The sequence below is a fragment of the Molothrus ater genome, chromosome 1, assembly GCF_012460135.2.
Source record: "Molothrus ater isolate BHLD 08-10-18 breed brown headed cowbird chromosome 1, BPBGC_Mater_1.1, whole genome shotgun sequence".
NCBI classification, from domain to species: Eukaryota; Metazoa; Chordata; class Aves; order Passeriformes; family Icteridae; genus Molothrus; species Molothrus ater.
The window spans coordinates 135,385,869-135,411,426 of NC_050478.2; the positions used below are offsets into that span (position 1 = coordinate 135,385,869).

General features: G+C 39.1%; 1 protein-coding gene across 1 annotated transcript; it reads right to left on the minus strand.

The window, feature by feature from the left end:
* Positions 1-9,467: 9,467 nt before the first annotated feature.
* LOC118701749 (carbonic anhydrase 3-like) lies at positions 9,468-24,711 on the minus strand. Its single transcript, XM_036406604.1, has 7 exons — positions 24,612-24,711; positions 23,530-23,727; positions 16,558-16,676; positions 15,632-15,724; positions 14,716-14,781; positions 13,695-13,850; positions 9,468-10,648 (listed from the first exon to the last, which is right to left on the minus strand). Exons 1-7 carry the CDS (start codon positions 24,655-24,657, stop codon positions 10,529-10,531), a joined length of 798 nt encoding a protein of 265 aa, XP_036262497.1. The 5' UTR covers positions 24,658-24,711; the 3' UTR covers positions 9,468-10,528.
* Positions 24,712-25,558: the final 847 nt, after the last annotated feature.

The following is a 25,558-nucleotide window of genomic DNA, read 5'->3' on the forward strand; positions in this document are numbered from 1 at the left end:
TGGGGAGCTATTTGAAGTGTAAAGTCTAAGCTTTTGCAGTGAGGTCCCTAGGACAGCCTTGCGTTGTGCTGTACCAGTCTGCTTGTCTCGTCCAGACAGCTCTGTGGAAAACTGTGATCATCAGGGAAGCTGTGCACAGCCCTCAGGCTTCATCCAGATTTCCTGAAGTCAAGGAGAGTCACTCCATGAACCTGCCTGGCCACATACCCCTGGGACATACCCCTGGGACAGTAAGAGTCCCAATGGGCTACTTACATGGGACTCGTGGCAGTACCAACTGCTTTTCCTCTGTTGCTACTAATATTTAGTGCAAAGGATTCTGAGAGAAACTACCAGCCTATCTGGATTTCTCTAGGCCTGCAACAGTACTTTTTGAATGGCAGTTCCCTTCCTGAGTATGGACAAGAGCAATAGCATTGACATTACCTTATGATTCAGTTTCCCATTCAGCAGATGGAATTTTCTGTTTTGAGATACAATAATTTTGTATCAGAGAAATAGGAGATGGCATAAACTTAACCCTTAACCAAAATATGGAGGCAAGTAGGCATGAAAGTTGCCTCCTGGATCCAAGTGTTGGAGACCTCTGGTAGGCCCACCTATTGCAGAAACAGATGTGAGTAATTAATAACCAACTCAAGTTAGCTGCCTCATCCTAGATAAAATGCTTGAAAATTAACCACAATCTGCACCACTTTTTCTTTTTTTTTACTGGACCTGTAGTGAGATTTCCGGCACATGTCCTGGCAGGGATATCAGGACTGTGATGTGCAAAGAAACTACATGGTGGGGATATCTTAGTGACTGAAGGGTTTGGTGCTGGGACTGGTAATGATGAGGGCTCAAAGTGGTGCAACAACAAAGCTGTGCACATAAAAAGGGAGCTGCCATGCAACAGTAACTCAGCAGCTAAGTAACCTTAAGGTAAGCCCAATGGTTCCCTCTGTTTCCATGTGTGAAGAAGAAACACTGGACCCCATCTGCACAATTGTCTTTCCAGCCAGCTCAGACAGCTGAACCTTCTCTGCTGGATTTTCCTTATGAGTTTAATGTAATGGAGAAATGAAAACCATTACTCTTTTTTTTTCATAATCCATTTTCTGATCCAGCTACACCAGCTCCTTGAAAAGGAGAGAGAAGAATTCTCTTCCCAAGAGAATTCAGTCCTTCAGCTTACATGTTGTTATAATTATCTGAGTTTGAATCTCCTTGCCTCCCTCCATCTCTTCTCTCTCTGGATATGGGATCTATAAATTAGAAAGAAAGGCAGGTGTAACTATTGCTCAATAGTTTGCTGTGACCCTAAACAAGTAAATAAAATTATTATGAAAGATACTAGAGATTTATATTTTAAAATTATGGATTTCAGTGAGACTAACTGTGTACTTTTACGCATGTTTGTGTTTATATATATGTGTGTATTAACTTTTTTAATTGCAACCGAGATGATAAATGTTGCCACTCCAATGTGGCAATTCTGCTGGCAATAACATGATCTCTCATTGCTATGTTGATAAGTGTCTGAGAAGAAAATTTATGTCTGGGCTTTGTTATGGCATGCACTACATAAATCACTGTACATGTCAGTACCAGGTAACCCTCCCAAAGACCCAAATTATAGTTAAACATTTCTTCAATCTCATTATCTTCCATGGGGGTCATTGACCCCCAGCCTTTCTATAAAAAAAGTTTTGCACTCCAGTTCTAATTCCTTCCTTTAAAACAAAAGCATGCAGGGCTCGTGCATAGTGCATACTCTCTTTCCTTAGGTGATTATTGCCATGCTTTCATATGAACTCACTTGAATGATGTGCTTGCTGAAACTCAAGGCTCCAGTCAAGAATGAAAATATGATATGTCTGCACAAAAGTACTCTGGCACAGTCTGCTTGGAGTGATCCAGGATTGAAAGTTTGACCTAAGCTTATTTATCAACTCCAGACTCACTGTGAAATTCCAGCAGATTGGTGAGTCTCCCAAGGCAAAGTTTAAGTTTGACAGATACTGACCTTACCTTGAAGTCTGAAGAGAATATGGAGTCACACTGGAATAGCTCAAAGAAAATAGGAAATTAAGGATGCAAAGAACTAGGATGAAACTTCAAGGCTAGTAGTAAGCAAAGCTATAATTTCTTCACAATTCTTACAACCAATTAATTTGTCAGAAGAGGTTTAAGACCATGCTGCTTACTGAGGCTAATAGAAGGCATTGTATACTTATATAAACTCAAGAAGTTATCAGAAATTTTAACCTATTTCATAATTTGCCAGTACCCATACTTTCAATCAGAAGGGGTGTAGCTGGTAATCTTCAGTGCAAGATGTGTCAGGAGACATAGAATTCATATGCAAACATAAAAGCAACCTTTTCCAGAAAAGCACACCAATTCCTGATTTTATTTTTTTTTTTTTTGAATGCAGAAGGCTGTAATGGATCAGATCTCTCAGTTCTAGCCAAGCTGGTAACAAGAAAGTGAGTACACATTCCTTACTTCCTGTGGAAAACTACTCAATTATGTGCACTCCTGAAGAAACTAGGAACAGCAAACTAAACCCCAAAGTTTTTAGAGGGGAAAATGTCTACTCTTTGTGTTCTTGTTACTGAGAAACAATTTTCAACAAATGATCACAGGGTGGATATCCTTGAAATTCATTGCACCTTCAGAGCTCACTACTGCAGAGTGGAGCAGAAGAACAGTCCCCAGAACCCTGATATAGATTTTCTGCTTACACTATCAGTGGGACTTTGCTCAGGAGAAAGGGATTGGACCCAAACAGTGGGAGCTAATATCTCAACTTTATTCATGAGGCAAACAGTTTTAAATGCACACTTTGCCTAGACATGTAGAACATAAAATCCATTAACTAAAATCTTGTAATACCTTGAAAAAATACAATTGCAATTCTAGTATATGAGTATAGAATAGTATATGAGATTATTTGCTATCAGATCAAAGATAAAGTTTCTTCTCATATATTTGTTGTTTACAACTAAAAATCCAACAAATCTTAGCCAAATATAGCTGCACGAGTACAAAAATTGAATAAAAATAATTCTGCAAAGGAAATAGAGAAGCCTTCATATCTGGACTGACAGCTGCTCTGACACCTGATGTTTCAACAGCATGCAAACTATAAACATACCCTACACTCAGAATTTTGCTGTATTTCTTGACAGACCCAAGAAGCAGCCATATAGTAAGCTTTTTTTTTTCAAGCCAAACTAATAACAAGTGCAGAACAAAACCTTCTCTAAAGCAGTTTTTGTCACTTTTCTTTAAAATGTTTTGCTGGGACACTCTGCATATGTGAGCCTTGCAGCCTGTCTAGGCAAAGAGTGTTCAGACATAAGACCTTTGCCAGCCAAGGTTCATACACTACTAACTAGGTCCTGGAGATTCTTTGTCCTCCAAGAGTTGAAGGTGGTGAGTTCCTGAAGAAAAATGTGAAATATTCAGGGGTCTGGAGTGAAAGAAGGAGAAAAAAGGTTGCTCAACTCCCTTAGCAGGACAGTTGTGATTTTCACATGGATATAAGACCCATCTCCTAGTTCCAGAGACACTGCATCCACTATGTACAGCGACTGCTTATCCTAAGTCATTGCTTGGGCCAAGCACTGGCAGGAGTCTACACGCCTTCTCCCAGGACTAGTTGCTGTATTCCAGGGTAAAGATGGAAAGAAGAACCTGCCAAAGGCCATGAAGTACCTTAGTGGCTTGAGCCACTGACTCCAGTCATTGAATACTTTTGCAAGGCAAGACCAGTAGCAGTGTTAGCCTCAGGGCTACGTTTCACTGCATAACAATACTGTGGGAAATTCATCCTGGCCTGGCTGGACAGAGCAAGACACTGGGGAGACACTGAAGTATTTGAAGTGAAAACCATCAGCATCTCTTCCTAGGTCTGCCAGAATAAACAAAGGGATAGATGTCAGTTATGTGACTTGTATGTAGGGCAAATATACACTTAATCTTCTAGTAAATCACCTTTTTTCACACAAAGATCATCAGTGATCCCTAGAAGAACAGCTGCTCAGACACATTGGGCCCTGGCCTCAGAAACCTCCCACACCAATGTCATGAGTAAAAAGCTATAAAAGAGTTGGTCTGCCAGTTTGGAGGGTCAAATAGCAGCCTGGAAAGGCATGTAATAGGAAAGAGTGTAGCTACTGATATTCATTCCTCTTTCTTAATGGCCTTATGCAGATGCAAATAGCTAGATTTTTTTTTTAAAGAAAAAAAATAGATGACACTCACAAAAAATTGATAATTTCAATTACACTTATTGCTGAAGTATATGCTTCAGCTAAGAAATTGCACTGATTTTATTATTTTTATTATTAAAAAATATCTATATTGGTAAGTATCATCTTCTGAAACACTGATCTAGAAAGATCTACCCACTATCAATCTCTTCTAAAGAACATAATTATTTTTATTTCCTTACAAGAGAACTAGGCAGAGGGGAGATGAGAGTGATTTAAAATCTCAGTAAAAAAGAACACAAATTTACTAGTTTCAAATAACAACCACTAAGCAAGCCAAGCTTACTCTTTATTATAAGCCATCAATTAAATGCATTATCTCATGCTTTGTGTTGAGCTCTTATCTACAGAAATTGCATTATTACTGTCTTTATTCATAAATTTAACAAAACAGTAAGCCCACAGAAATAGTGTCTTTATCATCTTATAAGAGAGAGAAACATATCTGCAATCATGAAATTTCAGGTGGGCAGGCTTGTATTTTTCTATTCTTTATAAAGGCCATTTTGATTTTTAATGCCTGACCATTTTGCTTAGCAAAACAAAATGTTCTTTTGTATGTCCATATGTGCATACCTCTGGCAGTTGGCCCCTCCATGTTTGAATCTATTGGCCAAATTTGATAAAGTAAAAAAACGTCTCAAAGTTTTCAAAGTTTTCTCTCCTGCAGGTTGCATGGAGCAGCCAAGAATATGGGAGGAGACCTATCCATGCCCCCTCTGGGGAAGGACTATGACTTTCCTTGGGTTTGCTGCACAGCCATTTCAAAGAGGACAGAGCAATCATTCCCACTGTCAATTCCCACAGGCCACAGAGGCTTCTGAAATTTGTGTGTCATGGATTTTACCCTGACTCACTCCAAAATGAATTACTTACAGATGGCATAATAGTGTTTGCTTTCATTGAAGATGTCCAAAATGCCAATCAATACCTAAGCAGTGAGGAAGTTTATAAGAGCTGGTTGGTCACCATGGGCAGCACTGACAGAGCATTTATCAGTTTGTTTCTGGTTTTGCCTTTATCATTAAATGACACTTGAAATTGTATACACAGGTAGATACAGTTTTTCTCCTGTTGTATCTGTGAAGTATCTCTTCAGTTACTCTTTCTGAAGCTTATAAATTACTTTGGAACTGCAACCTAATTTACCAAAGTTTAATAAAGACACTTAGGAATACCATTCTGCATGTCATTTTACTGCAGGAGTTATCATTAGCAGAGTGAACCAAAATAGTCAATTTAAGTAGAAACTAGATATGTCAGGAGTTCATATCTACTTGAAGCACTTTGCTTGTTTCAATAAATCCATCAAGGATTTCAAAGCAGGAACTTATCTCAAAGGCACCTTGCAGAAGAAACATGATAGCAAAGGTCAGAGCATTTCAAGCAGGAACATGACCACTGTTGAAAGGTTTATAAACTTTCAATTTAGTAGCTGACTTACCTCCCAGTATTCCTGGTCCAGACACAGTCATTAAAGCAAGAACTTCCTTCTCAACTGACAGTATTTCTATGCCCTTCTCAGCATTTGAATGGGAAGGAAGAAGTAATTTAGAGGTATTTTAAAAACTGGCTAAATGAACTCATGATTTTTAATGTCTCTCCTACATGTCATTTGTGTGGGAATGCAGAAGAAAGCAGTGGAACAGTAAATAAAGGAGTGCCAAGGATTTCTGCCTTGAACAGATGATGCCTAAGAACGCGATTCTGTACAGTAATGCCAAGTAGTAACATCCTAAGAAGTGTGGTTTGAACTTGTGGTAAGATTTAGTTCTAGAGAATAATAAAATCTAATTGAAGGATAGGTTGGAACTGCTACAAGAGAAGCTCAAACTGAAAAACCCTAAAGAACAACCAAGTCAGAAGGGCAGTTCTGAAATTAAATAGAGCAAAGAACCAAATATTATTTAGCAACAGCGCTGGTGTTTAGAAAACATTGGGTACAAAGTCTGTTATTCCAACCATCTTAAAGTCATCTGAGGATCTCAGTGTCTCATACCCTCACTGCTGCCATGTCCTTTCTTCCAGCACCAGCAAACATAACCTTTCTACTGTTTGCTAACATAATTCTCTTGTTCTGTCCTTTGGATTGTGTCACCACCTCTATGAATCCTGGCTGTCTTTTTTGGTCACATTAAACACACAAAACTCACTTTGACTTTCAAGGTCCTTCACAGACTTCTTTCTCTTGACCTGTTATCTGAAACTGGGAATCCAAGTGCCATCTCTAGTCTCTGACCAGCAAGTGTGCTCTTAGGCTTCTAAGCAAGCATTTTCAAGCAAGATAAGGTTATAATGGCCCCAGTGATCTGAGAAAGAAGCATACCTGCTCCAAACTGAGGAGTTATTTTATTATTGGAAAAGGAGGGAAAGGGAGCTGTTTCCTTTGCTACTTTATTCTGGAAGACAGCTAGGTGTGGCAGGCAGCCAACCACAGACAGGTTTGTCAAAAGCACACTAACTTCTCTAGAAGGATGCTTTTTCTCCTGATTCTGAAATAAGCTGTAGTTTCAGACAAAATACTATTGCACATTAATCAAAATCAGCAGCAGAATGTGTATTTATACAGTACATATGTTTTGTGTAGATATTGATAGACACATATGTATACATATACACAGACAGACAGTAAGCTGTAAAAACACTGAGGTATAGGCCTGTTCAGTGGCAAAAAGGCTTTGAGGTGAAGGAATGAAACATTTTCCAAACCAAGCCAAACTTGATGCATCCTGATGACCATGACAAGGGATTTGCTCTGTGTGCTTCTGGATGGGTGGCTTTCCCCAGCTGACAGACTGGAGTTCAGCTCCAGTGAGCTGCCACTGCTGCCACACAGCTGGGCAACAGGACAGAGCATCTGTCCCAATAATCATTTGTGATCCCAGATCTGAAACTTGAGCAAAACAATTCTGAATTCTGCTCATGGTAGGAACAGCTCTGCATACAGGTTGCAAGATACTGTTTTATTTATTATTTTAAAAAGGGTCTTAAGATCTGTTCATTTTCCTATAATTACTATAATGAAATAGAGAATAGGCTTAAATTTGAAAATAAATCAGATTTAATTAAGTTTCGTCCTGTTCTAAAGATTTGATGAGTAAATTCTACAGAAATATCCATCACCTGAATTTTGATTCTTCTTCAACACTAAAACCTATGTATATTTTTATATAAAATTTTAGATTATCTATATCTACCTCCTCTTGCTCACCTCTGAGAGGTCCCCAAAGTGAGACTGCAGGTTGATGGTCTCCTGCCCGCTGCAGACACGTAACCCATGGATAACTTCTGTTATCAACATGTTGGGGCTAGAGAAAAGGCTCCCAATGAGAAGCATAAGAAAGTGGACTCCCCAGACATTTACCATGGGTATATTTTAGTTTGATGAAGTTTAGAAGGGGAGACCCTATCTAAAGTTGATTGTGGAAGAGCATAATCATATCTTTGGTGCTACTGCAGCTGCCAATTCATTCCACAGCACTTTCTTGCTCATGTTTAAGATTGTCAATTACATGGATGCGGGTACAGCCATACCACTAAAATGTTTCAAGTTTTGAGAAGACTTGCAGCACCACAGAGCATGGCCATGTCATTTCTGAGCTCTGCAGTAGATGAAAAGTGACTTGGAGAAGGGGCTGCAAATGAGCTGTGCAGTGTGTCTGTAGGTCTCATTTTTGTTTCATAGGGGCTGTTTCTAATTAGCACTGATGTCACCAAGTGTAGTCAGGTATACCTGGTAAGAAAGTCAAATACAGTAGTAATTCATTGTGTTCTATCCCACCAAGATGAATACTGGGTGTCTTTTTTTTGACCAGGTATTTCTGAACACAGTGCTCCCTGCTCCTGTAGTGCAGAGTCAGCTCACATAGTGGGAATGTGCAGGTAAGAAGTGAGGTATGACGGATGTTACTACAACGTGACCTGAATTCAGTCATATCAGTGATTAATTTTTCTTGTACTTGGGGAAAGCTGCAAAGCAAAGGGTAACTACTGCAGAATAACAATGAACCCAGCCAGAGAGAGCAGGAAATTGCATGACATATGAGCTCATTCTAAATGCTGAGTCACAGCACCCCATATTTCTCCCTGTTGCCTTCAAAACTCTCCCTAAACTCCTCATATATTCAGCTTACAGTGTGATTCACAGGGTCCCTGAAGCACCCCCACCCCCATTCTTTGGCTTTATATTTTCCTTCTACTCTTTCCATTTTTCCCCTGATGCCTGCCGTACCATTGTTTTCTGGATCTGTCATCATTGCTTCCAGCAGTCCCTGAACATAGGAACAGGGTCTGTAAAACAACTGCCAAAACCCTTTTTCACACACTTCCTCCTATCTGCAGCTCTCCTGGGTCGAATTTAGTCTACTTTTTACTAATTATAAATACAGATAAAATGAAAACAACTGCATGGAAGAGTCAAATGACACTTTCTTTCAAGAGATTACTTCAGCTTTTAAGTTTCCAAATTAATAAACATGGCTCTGGAGGATGAGGCTTACCTCACCTTCATTTATAGCACCCAGACAGCTCCTTTGCAAAGCATGACTGGGAAGCCACCATATCATTAAAAACCCCAGAGATTACTTGTTCCAGATTTGCAATACCATGAATTGCAAGGAAAAAAAAGCGCCTGCTCTAGGATATGCAACTCAGTTTAATAAAGAGCCTTATAAAACAACTTACCTTGTAACTCACAACAAACTAAGCATTTTGGAAAATCAATTTTTGCTTCAATTTTCCTTTTTGTAATGAAGGATCATTACCCTTCTCCCATCAGCAAGCTCAGCAATGTCCTCCTGCCCCTTAACATGGCAGCCAAGAATCCAGGCACTGCCAGAGCAGTACATGCTTTGTATTTCCTGAGCTCAGTGGTAAATTACCTTTTGGTTTAGTGAGTTTGGATACAGACTGAACTTTTCCACTCTGCAATCAACTTGTGAAGTTGATTCATATGATGTTGCAAGAAAGCTATTGTCAGAATAGAGATGATCTCACTAAAAGAATAGATGTGGATGTCTCAAGGATGTGGCTATTTTGGTGTCATGTGAAATCAGTACTCTTGTAGTTCAAAAAAATATCTGAAAAAGATACTACACATCATCAGTTTCTATAAAGATATAACACAGAGGACATTGACAGGTCTTTCTTTAAAATTCTGTACTTTTACATGTTTCTAAATAGTAAAAAAACTACAAAACAAAAAAATCTTAAGTAAATGTTTTATTATTATTTGACTTTTTAATGCAGAAATAGTGTTATTCAATTAGAGGCTTACAACCCTGTTTCATTGCTCTTTGTGCCAAAACAAGAGACAAGAACATGTTGGTCAATTGCATTTTGATTAAGAGTCCAACTGTGGTTTCAGATGTTTATGCACAAACTTCATTGACAGCAGGATTGATTACATTTGTATATGAAATGAGAATTTGTCTCAAAAATAATTAAAAAGACTAAGGACTCTTCTTATTTTAACACCCTTTTTACACAGAAAAGCTATTTGCATACATGAATAAAATATATACGAAGGATACAAAGAACAACTTCACAAAATTTATGTCACCTTGACTGCTACAATATTAAAATGGAAATTAGTCTTCTAATAAAGAGAACCAGTTGTGACACAAAAAGAAAGAGCTCTTCCCCCTTCCCATAGTTTTAACTACATATAACTCGGTGAATACAATTTTCAGAATAGACCTCTACTTCACCTGTCCATTGTTTTAAGAAAGTAAAAGTTTAGCTCTTTATTAGTCATTATAACACAATTTCCTGTCCTTTCATATTTTACGTACCAAAGACCAAAAGAGTTTATAATTTCCAAGAATGCCTTGTGGATTAACTGGTGCAGCTCAGAGCTGGATATGGGTAATGCTGAAAACATCTACTGAAAAATATGTCTTTAATGGTGAAAACAATCACTTCTCTTAACTGAAACCTCTTTAGCATGCAATCAGACAAGCATCAAGGGTCATGTGCAGAATAGGAAATTGTCTTGTAATTAGTAGTAGCATCTTCCTTCTTCCTTTGAACTATTAACAAAAGCGAATGTTAAAGCAGTCATGAAGAACCAAACAGACTCTCTACTTCCATTTTAACAGTAGGATTTGCCTAAATAAATGTTATCCTCTGAAAGTGAAATTCTCATTCCACAACTCAAGTTTCAGCCTCCAGACCTACAGCTGGAGTTCTGTGTAAAGGACACAAACAAAACCACCTCTTATTTCTAGAGGCTGCCTCTCTCAGAGCCACCCAAGAGGAGGCAGGTCCTAGAGGAACGACGCGCTCACCATCCTGAAATACCGCGGCTGAGTCGGGCGCCAGTTATCAACCAAGGGGTGATCGGGTTCGTTCTCGGCATTCTTGGAGAGGCTGCGGAGCTTTGCCATCTGCAGAAGAGGAAAAACTGAAGTGTCCTACTGGAAATCCTTTGGGATCAAATCCACAGCCCAACAATTAAACTAAGGAGGCTGGTCCAGCTGGGGAAAAAAGTCTCCTTCAAAGTTGTGAAGATGTCCTTCACCCCACCACCAAAAGAACTCTGAATAATCCAAACAGAAAAATGGGTCCTATTTGAACAGCATTGTGAAAAATAGTGTCATTTAGGTACTGTCTACAGAACTGTGTACAGACACAGAAACTCTGGGAAGCACTCAGAAAATGTGAATACAGCAGCACATGCTGTAATAAACCTCTCAGACTCTAACCTGCCTTAGTGCCTGATTGTTAAGAATGCTTTAGAATTACAAGGTTTTAAAGCTGAATTATAAACTAATTGTTCATGTTCATGGTAGGTCTGCAGCAGAGGATATATTTTGCTGCAGTGACACAAGAAGTTCATTATTAGAAGCAGGAAGTGGAATTTAAATGTGGATAAAGACTTGGTGAAGGTTTCAAATGGCTTGTAAACAAGGTCTGCAGCTTGAATCTCCTTGGCCATACCAAAGTATGTTTCCTTTTTCAAGAGATGCCATATGAACAGTTCTGCCCATACTCATCAAAATTATTTAATACTCTTTCTGTATTGCTTTCTAATTTTCAAAGGATGCAACATGTATACAGATACCCTATATTCATTTGTTGTCACTACCACGCACTGCACTAGACCCAAAGCACATCAGCTGTGATTCAGACACTTGAACCTGTCCCTGTTTGAATGACTTACTGTGAAAAGCACTCACACATTTCCCATGTGTAACTTGAAAACATAGCCCCATGCAGGGATGCATCACCTTTGTCTGTGAGGAGCTTCAATATGCTGAGGTATCTACTTTTCAGTACAGACTTCAAGGCCAATACAAGCAGAACTTCTGTCTAGATTGTAAAGCCTAGGTTCACTGTGATTAAACTTGTTCCAGTTTCTGGACTGAGCTAGCTTGGGCATCTCAACATTACTATTCACTGAACAGCTCAGAAAAGCCAGCCATCTCAGTCTGCCTCAAAAATGATGGGATCACATTTATAACCAGCATAATATGCATCCAATGGATTAATATTCTGAAATTAAATTTCAGATTTCAGATGAAGAATAACTTGTACGGAAGAGATGAAAATTGTTCATCAGTTTTGTTAAAACTGATAAATTACTATTGGAGAAGGGTGCTGGAGTTTATTATTTGTGGAAGATCTGCTCTACTCAGTAAAAAAACCAACATGTATTCAGGCTACAATTACATAAAGATGAAAAAATTAGTCTGCAATTAGACAGAGTTATTCCACAGTTAAATTCCTGCTCTTTCATTAAAAGTAATCTGAGCAGCTAGGCCACCCACACCATATCTCCCTGGGATTTCTGGTGAATTGATTTTCCTGCAGAGCACTGATTTGCAGCGACTGCACTTCCCCTTGTGGCTAATATATGGTTACCATCTGGCTGCAAAAGCATCCAAGAAATCCACTGCAAATGCACACACACTTAAAATAATCACTATTAATGAGGCTGCCATGGTACTACACTGTCTAGGATTAGAAATAATTGGCAACACAATCCTCTTATGAATACGTTATTTAGAGTGCAGGCACTCTGGAGTGAGGGAAGTATTTATATTGTATTTCTAGACAATAACTCACACACGCTGCCAATACTGCCTGAAAAGCAGCTACCTCAGGGTAAGAGCCAATGTCTCGTCTTTATGTAGCAATTTCATCTTCCACTTAAATGCTCCATTTTTTCTAAGGAGGGATAGTTAAAGAACAGTCTGTATGTTTCCTGAAACTCACTACTTTTAGAACAGCTGAGAAAAAGACCATGACCCAAACAAAACTGTAGTCAAAAAGTCTTTTCATGAAGCTGGATCAATAATGTGATTAGTTATTTCTTTAAAAATGCATTTTAAATAAGAGATGCTCAATAATGACTACACTTTTCCTAATATAATCTGTAGCTGATCTTCTGTAATATAAACATCTAAGATGATTCATTTGGTGGAAACCAGTAACAGCATATTTGTATTTTTAACACAAGTACACACTTTAAAATAGCCCCTGTATTTTAATTTTTGGATGGACAAGGAAACAGAAGGCAGAGCAATTCAATAAGCTCAGAAAATTAAGCCGTAAGTTATATGAACACATTACCATATTTCATCTATTGCCAGCTAAGTTTCTCATCATACCTGAGTTATATTACTTAAAAGATAAAGAGCCACTTAAATAAAAAGTACTAGAAAATAAAAAGACTTCCTTTTTGTCATAACATCCACATCAACGAATGCACTAAACACATTATCATCTTGAAAACTTAAAATGAGAAGTTTTGTGTCTAAATATAATACCTACATAATATGTCAGTCTCTTGATTAATATTCATGTGCTTTGTATTCTGGAGCCTTGAAATCTGTGGTATTGCATCATTAGTCTGCTGACTAGAGGAATAACCTCAAGTGAGAAAACTGACTTGTGTGGTAAGAGTGGAATCATAGGCTGAAATGAGCTTAAAGAGGGCATTCAAACTCCTGTAAGTGGGTTGGGGGGAAATTAGGATAGGAATCAACAAGAAATACTTCTTTACAGTAAGTGACAAAAGAAGTTTTTGATATTAACAATAAATTGTAGTTAGCTGATGTTGCTCCAGTTTGTGACAATTTAGCTGGTATGCCTTCCAGAAACAGGTATCAAGCATGTAATTCAACACTTCCAACTTGCACTCCCATCTGCAATACAGGGCAGATAGAATCACCAGTCCCATTACATTTGTATTCTGATAAATGATATTTCTGAAAAAAAAAACCCTGACCATCTACACTATGGTATGTTTTTACTGATTTAAAAAGCTCTCTGATGTCTGTGGGCTTGAACTACCATGGCGTTGGATATGGGGTAGTTCTTCACTCTCCTTTTAATCCTGCAATTTCTCACAAATCCAATGACTGTTTTCCTTGTGAAAAGAATAAATTCAGGTTATTGCATGTAAATAAAATGAAGGGTGAAGTTTACCTGGTCTGAACTGACTATGATGGGCTCTCTAAGAATAATCCAGGTAACACACTCTTCACAAGGTGGAGTAGTGACAGATCCATGGTATGTCCAGTAGTCATGAGATTTAGGGAAAAGAATTGAGGGATCAAAGTTTGGAAAAGGAGCATTTTTCCCCTTTAAAATAAAAACAAAAACACAACAAAACAAAACAGAAAACTTCAACAAATCTAGCCAAGATTCACTTGCAGCTCTGTTATTTTAAGAAACGGGGAGTGACTCAGATACTGCAAATGTATGAACTGAGGAAAGTAAGCACAGATCTACACAAGGTATAATGGTGCAGTGAGACAGGGGAACCAAATGACCCTCACAGATGGGCCCAGAGAAGCATAATGAAACAGAAAACTCCCTGATGCTCCCTCAGCTAATTCATGTGAAGCAGCGGCCAGTACCAATGTGTTTCACTCATTTCTGTGCAGAAATACTCCTCCTTCTGGCCTCCTTTCTTATGGAAATTCTATCTATTGAATATTGCATTAGGTCATCATGCAATGAAGTGAGACAGGTACTGCTTTTATAATATTTGTGCTAATAACAAACAAGACAGCCTATGAAATGTAAGATTTATCACATAATGTTATCTAAGACACAAATGTCTACTCAGTGGCATTTCCAGAGATCCATTAGGCAGCCTATATATTAACACCAAATGGACCAATTTCTAAATATGCCCTTTATTTGGCACTACCCACTGAGGCAATAAGGTTACATGCCTAGTTTTTAGGTGAGCAAAGACTGGGTAAATTGCTCATTTTCGCCAAACTCATATGCCCTGCTAAAGTCAAAGAAGGCTCTTATGTAAATGAAAGAAAGGACTTTTCGTGTTAAGGAAAAGCTACTCATGGTTTTATTCCCAAATATATTCTAGAAATGTTGCAGAGCAGAATCTGAAAATTAGGAAGTCAGACATTGTTATTCTTTTTTTTTTGTCCTGAGACTTTGAGCAATCTTCCTATAATGAAAAGCTCAACATCATTACCTTTGTTTTGATAGCATTTATTTCTTCAAGAATTCTCTTCATCTCTGGTTTGGGAGTTTCCCCTACCTGTAGAGAACAAAGTGTGAGCTAAGCAAGGAGTTCTGCTTGACCAGGTTTCTTCTTTCTCCTATTTTTCTATATGAGCATCTATCAACTATAAACCTATGAGCATCTACCTAAACATCTATCACCTATAAAATTATAATGCATTAACCCAACCTATCACCCCTACCAGCTTGGTAAGCTATGTCTTCTGTCTGTTACCTCTGCCTGTATCTCCCAACAGATATTATGATACAAATGGGGAAATTGTTTCAGTACAGAAATTTTAGCATAACAGATAATTTCACAACACACATTTCATGGTCAGATATATTGTTTGCAATTGATGATCTCAAAAAAGACATCCAGCTTTCTATCTCTAGTTCTGAGTCTAGTGAATATGAATTAAACAAAAGAGAGCAACAGCTAATATTTCAGGCTAAGGCTACATGCCCCTAAAAGGACTTAAAAAAAAAGGCTGAGTAATATGTATATTGCCTGTGAGATATTTTGTTTGAGAGAAAGTTCATGTAAAACCTAGAAGAGATACATGTCCTTGAAATTTGTCCCCAGTTAGCAAAAAAGACAGCTGACTGCTGTTGGTGAGAGGGCTACTTCTGACACATGTCTCCATTCCATGAGCCACATAGTGACACAATAGCTGCAGGGACAAGTGTGTGTAGTTTTGGATACCACTTGAGATAATATGACTCATGCTCTGTAACTTGAAAGGGATACATTACTGAAAGTCAACCCCTTCAATGTGGTAGGATCCCTAGAAAATATACCCACCAGAGAGTTTTGCTTTTTTTTAAGCCTCTAAAATAGAAACTTCATAGTATCAATGCAAAGAAAGTTGCATGCTTCTACTTACTTGCAAAAATATGGCCAAAACAGCAATCCCATCAGTTCTTCTCTTAGCATCAAGGTAATTACTGTATTTGGGATTCCAGTGTAACAAATGTAGCTTGAAACAGAGGAAAACATGTAAAAAGCCCCATTATTCAACAGCAAGCCATCAGAAGGCTGAATTTACAGTTCTTCATATAACTGTGTAAGTTTGAGGAAAAAAGGGGTGATAATGAGGTCTTCCAAAAAAAGAGATGAAAAAGGGACAGCAAAGTAATCTAATAGCTGTATCTAGCTATCTAATAGCATAACTATACTATTTGCTTTAAAAGAAACTATTAATATCTGAATAAGAAATTGAAAAAAATAACTGTAATCTCATCTTAAAGCTGATCAAAAGTTGCTGAAGTAATCAGGTAGACCATGCAGTTCAGACATCCTCTACTGATATGTGACTCATTTCCATTTGGCATTTGAGTTACAGCAATTCTATCAAAGAATCCATATGAATGTCATTCATGTATATTATTAGTCTACATTTCTCATGTTCTTTACAATCCTAAGGTGCTCAAGAATCAAGGTAATTCATTCTTCCCACCCCTTTCTCTCAGTGCAATTTTATACTTCTACTATAATTCTGTGTTTTCAGAATACTGTTTTAGGAAGTTTGGACTGCATCTGAGTAATTCAGTCTTGCTGTGCTGTTTCACACCACACTGGTTTGAGAATATGGAAACCTTCACTTCACACAGAATTTTTCTTTTCTCCTGCTGTGAGAATGACTTCAACATGATTTATAAGAATCAATGGGAGTAAGAATAAAAAGGCACAGATAAATAAACAGAAAGAACTTCCAGAAAAACAGAGAAATGACAAATTTCGTCCCAACAGAACAATAGTGCCAAATTTTATTTTACATCCTGTTTTAAAGCAAGAAGTGGTGAGTCTTACCTCTCCTGCATACCTCACTCCATTCACGACATGCTCCGAACCGTGGTCGTCAGATGAGCCCCAGTGGAAGTGCAGCTGCCGCAGCCTGTAGACTCCGGGAAGTGGCCCACCTCTCAGCACTGCAATTGATAATCTGCAACAGCATCAGACTCAAGATCTCCCAATGCTTTTAAATGAAATTCATATGTATCTACAATATTTACTCATGTATTTACATATTTGCTGTACAGATGCCCTGTGCTCTGAAAATCTGCACTGATTTTAGCCACATGTCAGGCAACCGCCTCCAGCCATACGCACCTACAGGCAGCGGAGAACTCTTGTGTCTAGGCTTCCATTACAGTCACCAGAGATCACTGGTTTAATTCAGGTACATGAATGTGCACCTAGTACTTTCTGGAATAGTCCAGAGACATCTGGACAGGACTGAGAGATCTGATCCAGGATCTGTGGAAGATCTGGTAGAAGATCCAGATCTTCCAGGATCTGTGGAAGACTGAGAGATCTGATCCAGGATCTGGAAGGTTGGTACATTCTAAACCAAAATCTGGAGGCAAGGGGAAATAGATTAGGTTATCAAACATGTCACAGGATGCCTGTGTTTGGGTAACTGAAGTAACCCCTAATCAGAACAGTCAAGCCTCTACAGTAATTCTACTTGCCTTAAAGTACACACTCAACAAAACAGTGACCTGAATTGCTCTCTGGATTCCTTGAACTCCAACTCTGTTCCTCAAATGGCAGTTTAGATATAACCCACCAACTTTTAAAATCCCACAATAAAACACCTAAATTTAGATGTCTTAATCTCCTCCTGAATTGAATCTAGGATTGGCTGATGGGAAAGTACACAAATATAACCAGCATTAAGATCAACTACTGAAGTGCTAGATGATAAAAAAATTCCCAGAAAACACAACAAAATTGTGTATATTACTGCAGGCTATGACTTATTTGTTTAAAGAGTTATGAAATCAGTGATGCTGCTTCTGCTCTAATAGCTGCTCCCTCCAGTTATGGAGGAGGAGAAAGAATGCAGAAAATAAACCAAAGAAAAGCAAACACTAAGAATGCAAGCTATTTTCCTAAAGAAAAGTCCAGCCATTGATGAATGATATCCAGTTTTCTAAATAATGTTACCATTTATAAATAATATTGTAAATGGAGGTGGTCTATTGAAAGAATCAAAGAACTAGAAAAACATATTTACATTCACCAAATACTAGAAGATACTCTATTCTCATTCACTTTTTTTGAGGATAGAAGTTATAGCATTCCTATAAAACTTTCAGGAGTTCTCAAGAACTGCTCTTTATATGCCAGAGGAAAAAATATCCTTCAATCTGAAAATAATTAAATACATTATCATCTCAAGAAATACAGCACTAAGAGTTGAGCAAGCTGTTTTTCTCAACAAATTCCTTTTACTTCTTCCCACAGACATTCATAACTGGTGAATAACTGGTGAACACAGTCAGGGTAAGAGTAGTAGTTGACAAGGCCATCAATTCTCCATTAAAATAGATCTGTAAGGCCAAGTAATCCTCTTTAAGGTAAAAGTATGTAATTATTTCCACTGATGGGCCATCAGCAGACATTTTTGATTGGGCATTAGGTGAAGCTCTGCATCATCTCATGCCAACACATTCCAGTTTTACTCATCTATAAATAGGCAGTAACTTTTACCTAGCACACTTTAAGCAGAAAGAATGATGCAAACAACATCTCCTGAAGGACAAAAAGGTATTTCCTTTCTTGTAATTACAAGTGTGTAGTATTAAACATAAATATACATGAAATGACAGTGTAAGTAAATTAAATCTTCCTGCATTTTAAAAAGGGAAAAATAAACAAAAATAAACAAGAATTAAGTTCTCTAATATTTAAAACATTAAAAATCCCAAACTATGTATACATAGCTCAAAATTAGTAAGGTTTTTGTATTTTTAAGCATGTGCTTTGGAACTTAAATTCTAAACATATCTTTACCCTCTTGGGCTTCAATACTATGCAAATAAAAATGCACAACCACATGACAAAAAAAGAATATAAAATAAAGTTTATAAAAGAAGAGATGGTATCTTGACATTATTTTTCAACAATGTTAGTACATGTAAGAGGGAATTTTTCTGACAATTGTTAAACAGGAAATGTTCACCTTAAATATCTGAGAGTCATGGTAGAATTACCAAAATGTAACTCGGCCCAGGTGCAGGAATACACAAATCAGCTCAGGAAGACAGGAGAGAGAAGTATTCACTCCTTTTTAGTGCCTTATTGTTGCAAACTCTCATCCCATTGCTCAGTGACTGACTCCAAATGGGTTTGCACATCACCCTCAGTGACCCATCAGTGCCTGATACCAGATATAAAAATGTCAGTCTGTCTTGCTCAAATTCTGTGCTCTCCACACATCCACAGTGAAGAATGATCTATCACGAAACAATCCTACATGGACATCTGCTCTGGAAAAAAGCTCACCTTTTATTTGATCTGTCATCAGCTGAGCAGCATGAGGCAAAATGGGCTAATAAAAGAACAGGCTTTTTTTTGACTTTCAGTGTAATCACTAGGGTAAGTGTTACACAGAAGGATGTAACCAAGTCAAAAAAACCCTGTCTCTCACTCTGTGACACAACAAAAGGAAGGTGTCATGTAGTTGAGTGGAGATGGCTCCTCCAGTCACTTTATCTCAACTAGCTGGGTTCCCTTGACAACAGAAAAGTGACAAGAAGCTTTTCAAATATGTGCATCCACTTGCTGAGCAGCAACCAACCCTGTAGGGGTCTGGTTGTTAATCTGTGCTAGTGTCAATTGTCATTGCCCTCGCTAAAAGTAAAACTGGCAAAGTTATGTCTACACAAAAGTGTTCCCTGTCTGCTGTAAAGGCAGATGAAAAAAACCCACAGAGAACAAAGCAGACTTATGAGATGAGTTGTGTTTATAAACATGACAAGAAATGACTGTTCTAGGAAGATTTATGATCACACAACCTCCCAAATCCATTAAATGCACTGGTAAACCCCAATGGAATTAAATTAGAAATGTACTACTGCATGACAATTGAAAAGATACATTACCTTTGTTATGCTGCTTCATAATAGAATCTAACAGTGCAGTACAGAACCCACAGCTGTTTCACATCAGTGGCACATTCTAAAAGTCATAAGAAAGCCTCTGCTCAGAAGAGGATCTCTGTACTGAAACCGTCCAGCTAACTGCAGGGATAAAATGTGTTTCCTAAAAGCTTTTGGAACTCAAATTTCAGTTCTCACTGAAATATTCTTTAAGCAAGCACTGAATAGACATGTAGCACCTTTGTATGCAACATTGTACTCTTTTAGGGAAGACTGGGAAAGAGAAGTATCAGACAGAAGCCTGTCAGCTTGCCACCCACCCTCACCTACACTGTAACACATCTTTGCCAGTTTTGTGCCCGTGGATCACAGCCGGTTCATCAGTGAGCTCCCAATTCATACTCATTTGTGATCTGTGTGGCTGCCCCACCTCCAGGGACAGAAAACTGTCAGTCCTCTGTGTAGCTGTAGCCTCAGCAGGCTCTTGACTAGAATTAAAAGTCAAGCACTTTTAATTCTAACAATGGAAATTCAAAGTTAACAGAAGGTCAAGCCCTAAATTCTCTGTACCCAAGTTCAGGAGTTCTCAACACCTTCATGGAGACATGACAAATGTGTTATTACACTGAAGGAAGAATTTAACTTTGCTGCCTTTTGCCTTATGCAGTACAGCCACTGAGTGGTACCACAGCTACAAAAGTACTGGGATTTAGTGGTGCTATTTTTGTAACAGCTACTGATTTTCTACAGTGTAAATTCAGCAGACAAAATGTTAAGTAACATTTTGCAGGAATCAACCAAAACTAGAATGTCTATGGACAGACTTCCCCCTGGTTCAATTAAAGTTAGTGGGGTTTGTCTTCACTCTATAAAACCAGTGAAAAAATGAATGTTTCATTTACCAGAAGTTGATAATGAAAAATTTCATTTGCAAAAATAAATGAGATTTCACACAAAGGAGTATTTGAGGAAATGCTGGCCACAAGCCCTGGCCATACTAAAAGAGCTGATTAGCAACAAGCTCTGACTTCTTACAGTAACTGTCTCTATTTTTTTTCTTTTTTGCATCATCTACTTTCAAATCCACTTTTTTTTTTTGATAGGAAAGAGTCTGAAAACAGCATCAAGGTAAGCCTGTAAGAATGTGTGCCTGCACTGAGGTACTCCAAACCCTTAAATGTCACCCATCTGAAAGCCAGTAAAAGAAGAAGTAGGAATCTGTTTGGTTGATGAAAGTCCTTAGGAACTGCCGACAAAAACAACAAAGAAAGAGGGAAGATAAAGGCAGGTATCCATGTGACCTCAGGGTATCTCTGTCCAGCTGCTCTGTCTGGGTTCCATTACCAGACTTTTGTATCTTTACTGTTTCTCAAATAATCAAACACTGGAATAACCATCTAACCAAGGTATTACAAGAGCCAAATAGTCATTAACTTTAAGGAAGTTATACATCTCAAAGAACATCATGACAATAGTCCCACCAGCTAGAAGCTCTCAGGACACTTCTATGATATGAATATTTTATGAATTTTAGAAATAAACGGATTTTGATAGTGGAAATAAGATTTCAGCCCTAATTCAAACCAAAAATGGGTCACTGCTGGATCTAAAAGAGTATCTGAATTGCCAACCAGGCCAAAAAAACACAGCAGTGGTAGGCTGCCAAAGTACCCAAGTTCTGGTGTGTTCTACTGAGCCCAGCTACCTAGGTTTGATTTCAGCTCCCAGATCTTTCCTTAATTTTCAGACTCCAGCCCCCACCTGCAATCATTTTACAGTGCATAAGATCCATCTACATGGGTACAGTAAGACAGAAAACTGAATCCACAGGAATCCATTGACTTGGATGGATAGGCAGCAGAGGAATGATACTGCTCCTATAGCAACTTCATCTGTCAGCAAAGTCAGCAAAGCTTTCAATTTTGTAGCAGATTCTCAAAGTCAATCAGACTTTATAAACAGCTGGAAATAAATTCACCAATCCCTTCCACTAGGCAAACCCTAAGCATAAAAGTAATAAGGCCTATTTTGAACATAATACCTGAATTACATTGGATGATATTGATACTTCAATTGTTTGAATTTAAGAAACTGTCCTCAATTGTGAATTCTCCAACTGTTCTTGGCAGGATATACAATGAATGTAAAACTTGGAGACATCCAAAGTAATTGATTTCATCACTCACCTTGGCAATTTATTCAGCAATCTATTTTATCCAAACTAATGAAAATGTAGACAGAAGTACAGATATGGGTCATACAGGTATGACCACTATAACTGAAAAAAGTCAGGAAAATAAATGCTTAGTTTTCTGGTTAACTCAAAAATAATTCAGATAGACAGAGTGATAGACATATACACAGACATAGAGAGAATGAGTATCTTTGTCCAAAGGAATAAAAGCTTCATTCCTATATGATTGCTATTGTATATGTATGTTTTGTGCAGCTGGTGGTTCTTTTACATAAAAAATAAGCCATTGTACTTATCCTAAAAAACTGAAAATGTGTTCAAGTCAGTAGGAGTATGCACAGGGGAATGTGTCCTGCAATTAGCATTATATTAGAGAAAGAACACCACCCACAGACTCTGCAGGCAATGGTATAACAAAGGAGACATAACAACAAACACTGAATGTTTCTTGACTTCAAAGAGTTGAGATATGCACCTACTTTTTTTGCAGTGAGTCTCTTTTTATTTCTGAGATCAAAACACAACAGTTACTAAGCAGTTTATCTGAAAAAAATTTCAGAACATTCTGAAACTTTCTGTTCTTTGTGGTGAGCATTGCATACATGCTGTAGATTACTGTGCCTGGATACTCCCTCCAATTCAAAATCTGAGTTATTTTCACAATGCTTACACTTTTATTTTTATGCAGAAGATGCAACCATTGGTATATCTGATGCAGTTCTAACAAATACAACAGATGGTAAAAAATGGTAATAGTCATGGAGATCTCATATGCCACAGCTACCTTTCTTTACTTTTGTATCATTTTAACTGACATTAATAATATTTTTCTTCAAATAACATTGAAAATTCCCACTTTGCTAGCAAAGTTACAAAACTCTTAACTGCATATTAATTTGTGAGTTTTGATAGTATATTAACTAGTCCAGCATACATACATTTTGATCCTCAGCTGCATGAAACCCAACTAATGAGTTAAAAATCCATTAAATTAAATCCATGTCCATATATACTTAACAAGAAACAATCTAAGAGTAAGATTTCTCATAGTAATTAGAGCTGTCAGTCCTAGTCATATAGAAAGTGTAAGTTTCAATGCAGGTAAGAAATAAGTCTGTACACTGTATGCTGTCATAGATGTAACTGGATAAAAGCTGACACAATTAAATTTATCAGCCCTATAATCTTCATTAAGACAAAACCTCATTAATGCCAAAAAGACTTTCAACTGATTAAATGCCATGACGTTGTGGCAACATCTGGCTTGTTACTTCATTTATCACAAATTACATGGATAGAATTTTTAAATACTGTAATTTAAGATGTTCTGCAGGGCATCTCAAATAGGCAAAATGGAATTCAGTTCTCACAGAAAAAGTCTGGGCCTCCTTCATCCTGAAAAGCAACACAACTGCAATGACTTTTTGCAGCCCCAGAAATTTATCTTACACCTTAATTCACCCTGTACCAAGTTTCTTTGCACCTCTCTCCATTCCCTGGGATTTTACCGATGAACTTTAAAAGGAGACTCAGACTTTGCCAGCAGCAGCAGCACAGGGTACCCAGTCAGAGAAACCTCTACATCACACACAGGCAGTACACAGCACCCTTCTGAGAGCCTGAACAGTCAGAGCAGGCTCTGCCATGCAAATTGAGAAACAGTCACTTATATGTAATGACAGAGATGAAAACAAAACCGACCTGATCTATCGAATGAATCATCAAATACAACTCTGCAGGTTTTCCCGTTATTGAGGATGGTCTTAGCTGCACCAGGATCATAACTAGCAAACCATGGCAGTAGAGAACTATCATAATGCACCTCTTTGTTATTGATTTCAATTGGTGACTGATGGCGTCCTTTTGCAAAAGGGTAATTTTTGTGCCACTGATCTGGTCCTACAAAAAAGTACAGAGAAGAATCAGGAAAATCTTTTCCAGAGAGATATGAATTATACTTGTTACAATTAACACAAGCTTGGCTTTGCTTAAGTATAGAACATAATTTAAATGCATTAATAAGTAATTGCCTAGTTGTTATTCATGCCCTGTCAAGAGTTTCACTGTATAAAAAGCAACTAGATTGATTTCTAGCTGGAATACTGGATACTTAAAGTCCTTCAACTGAACCTAAACTCTTACAGCAACCTCAAGACTGACAATTAGGAGAATGATAATATGCCAAGGAAGAAAACCAGAGGTGTATACTCCAAGTCCAGCAGTGGCTGGAAATAGGATGGGATATACCCAAATTATTGAAATATGGCACCATGTAGCCATATGGAAAAGGCCACTGATCCCTGGACATGCCAAGAATTTGAAACGTGGATTAAATCATCATCATAGTTTTACCAAGAAGTTCATGTGGAAAAAGCCTGACCAATGCTGAACTGCTCTTCCAGCAGCAGAGGAGAGAGCAGGAACAAGAGACCACCAATATCCCAACCTCACCAGGCAGGCGGGGCCTGCAGCCCAGCACTGCTCTTCCTGCATGAGGGCTGCCCTAAATTGGACATATTGCTATGTCCAATTTTAACTTACATTAACTGTAGGAAAACTGACTTTATTTAACTCAAAGACGCCCTGCCATTGACCTCTCCTTCCGCCAGCTTCGCCTCTTCCGTGCCTGCGAGCGACAACCGAGCGGCCTCGGCCCCGTCACCTGCAGAGCCCGGGCCCGCCTGGAGCCCGCATCCCCGCCATGCTCCCTCGGGAAGCGGGGTCCCCGTTTCGCCCGGGTTTCGGTGCCGGGAGGAGCGGGCCGGGCGCGGCCCCCTGCTCACCGTTGTCGCTGTCGTAGCCCCAGGGGTAGTAGTTGGGGTTGATCATGGTGCGGTGCCGGCGCCGCGCCCCAGCCTCTGCCGGCGGCTCTGGCAGGACGGTGGCCTCGCCTCACGGCGGCTTTTTATAGACTCCCGCCAAATGCATGCCCGTCCCCGCCGCCCGACGGACCCGGGAGGGCCCCGGAGCCGGGGGCGGGGAGAGCGGCGCTGCCTCGGACTGCCCGCCCCGCTCCCGCTGTCCCCCGGGAATGCGGGGGAAGGAACGGGCCGGGACATCTGCGGGAATGCCCAGCGCGGGGAAAGGGCTGCCACCGCCTGCCAGGGAGAATATAGTAAAGCACGAATGTCCAGCACTCGGCACGGGCAACGTAGGAATAGTTTTCAAATTCAAGTGAAATAGGTGCGCATCCATGGGCGACCGCGCAGCCGGATCAGCCAGGGAGCTTTAGCCGGGCTGGCGGCTGAAATGAAACGTGCAGGTCCAGGCAGGCTGGCGGGGCTTTTTATGGCCGTTTGTCGAAAGCCTCTTTTGGCGTGAGGCCTGTGCGGTTCGGAGGGGCTGGGTGTCTCCCCAGGAGGCCGCGCTGGGGCCGTGTTTCCCTCCTGGGTGTGTGGCACAGCCCTGATCCAGCGGCCAGCAGGGGGTGAGAGGATGAGTCCAACACCTTTCGTGCAAATGGCTATCACAGGTTCACACCCTTCCCTAGGAAATTCCCGTGTATTCGCCCGGGTTCCAGCGCTGCTCCCTGCTGTGCGGTCTCCCGTTGCCTTCATAAACAGCTTCCCTGCAGAAATTCAGTGGCATTAATTGCTCCAGCCTTTAAAAAGGTGCTGCTTCCTCTACTGCAATGTTTCTTGGTAAATGGAAATCATTAAGCTAGCTGAAGATCCAGTTCCCGTAAGCTCCAGATAAAATCGTAATTATCAAATTAAGCATAGGATTTGTT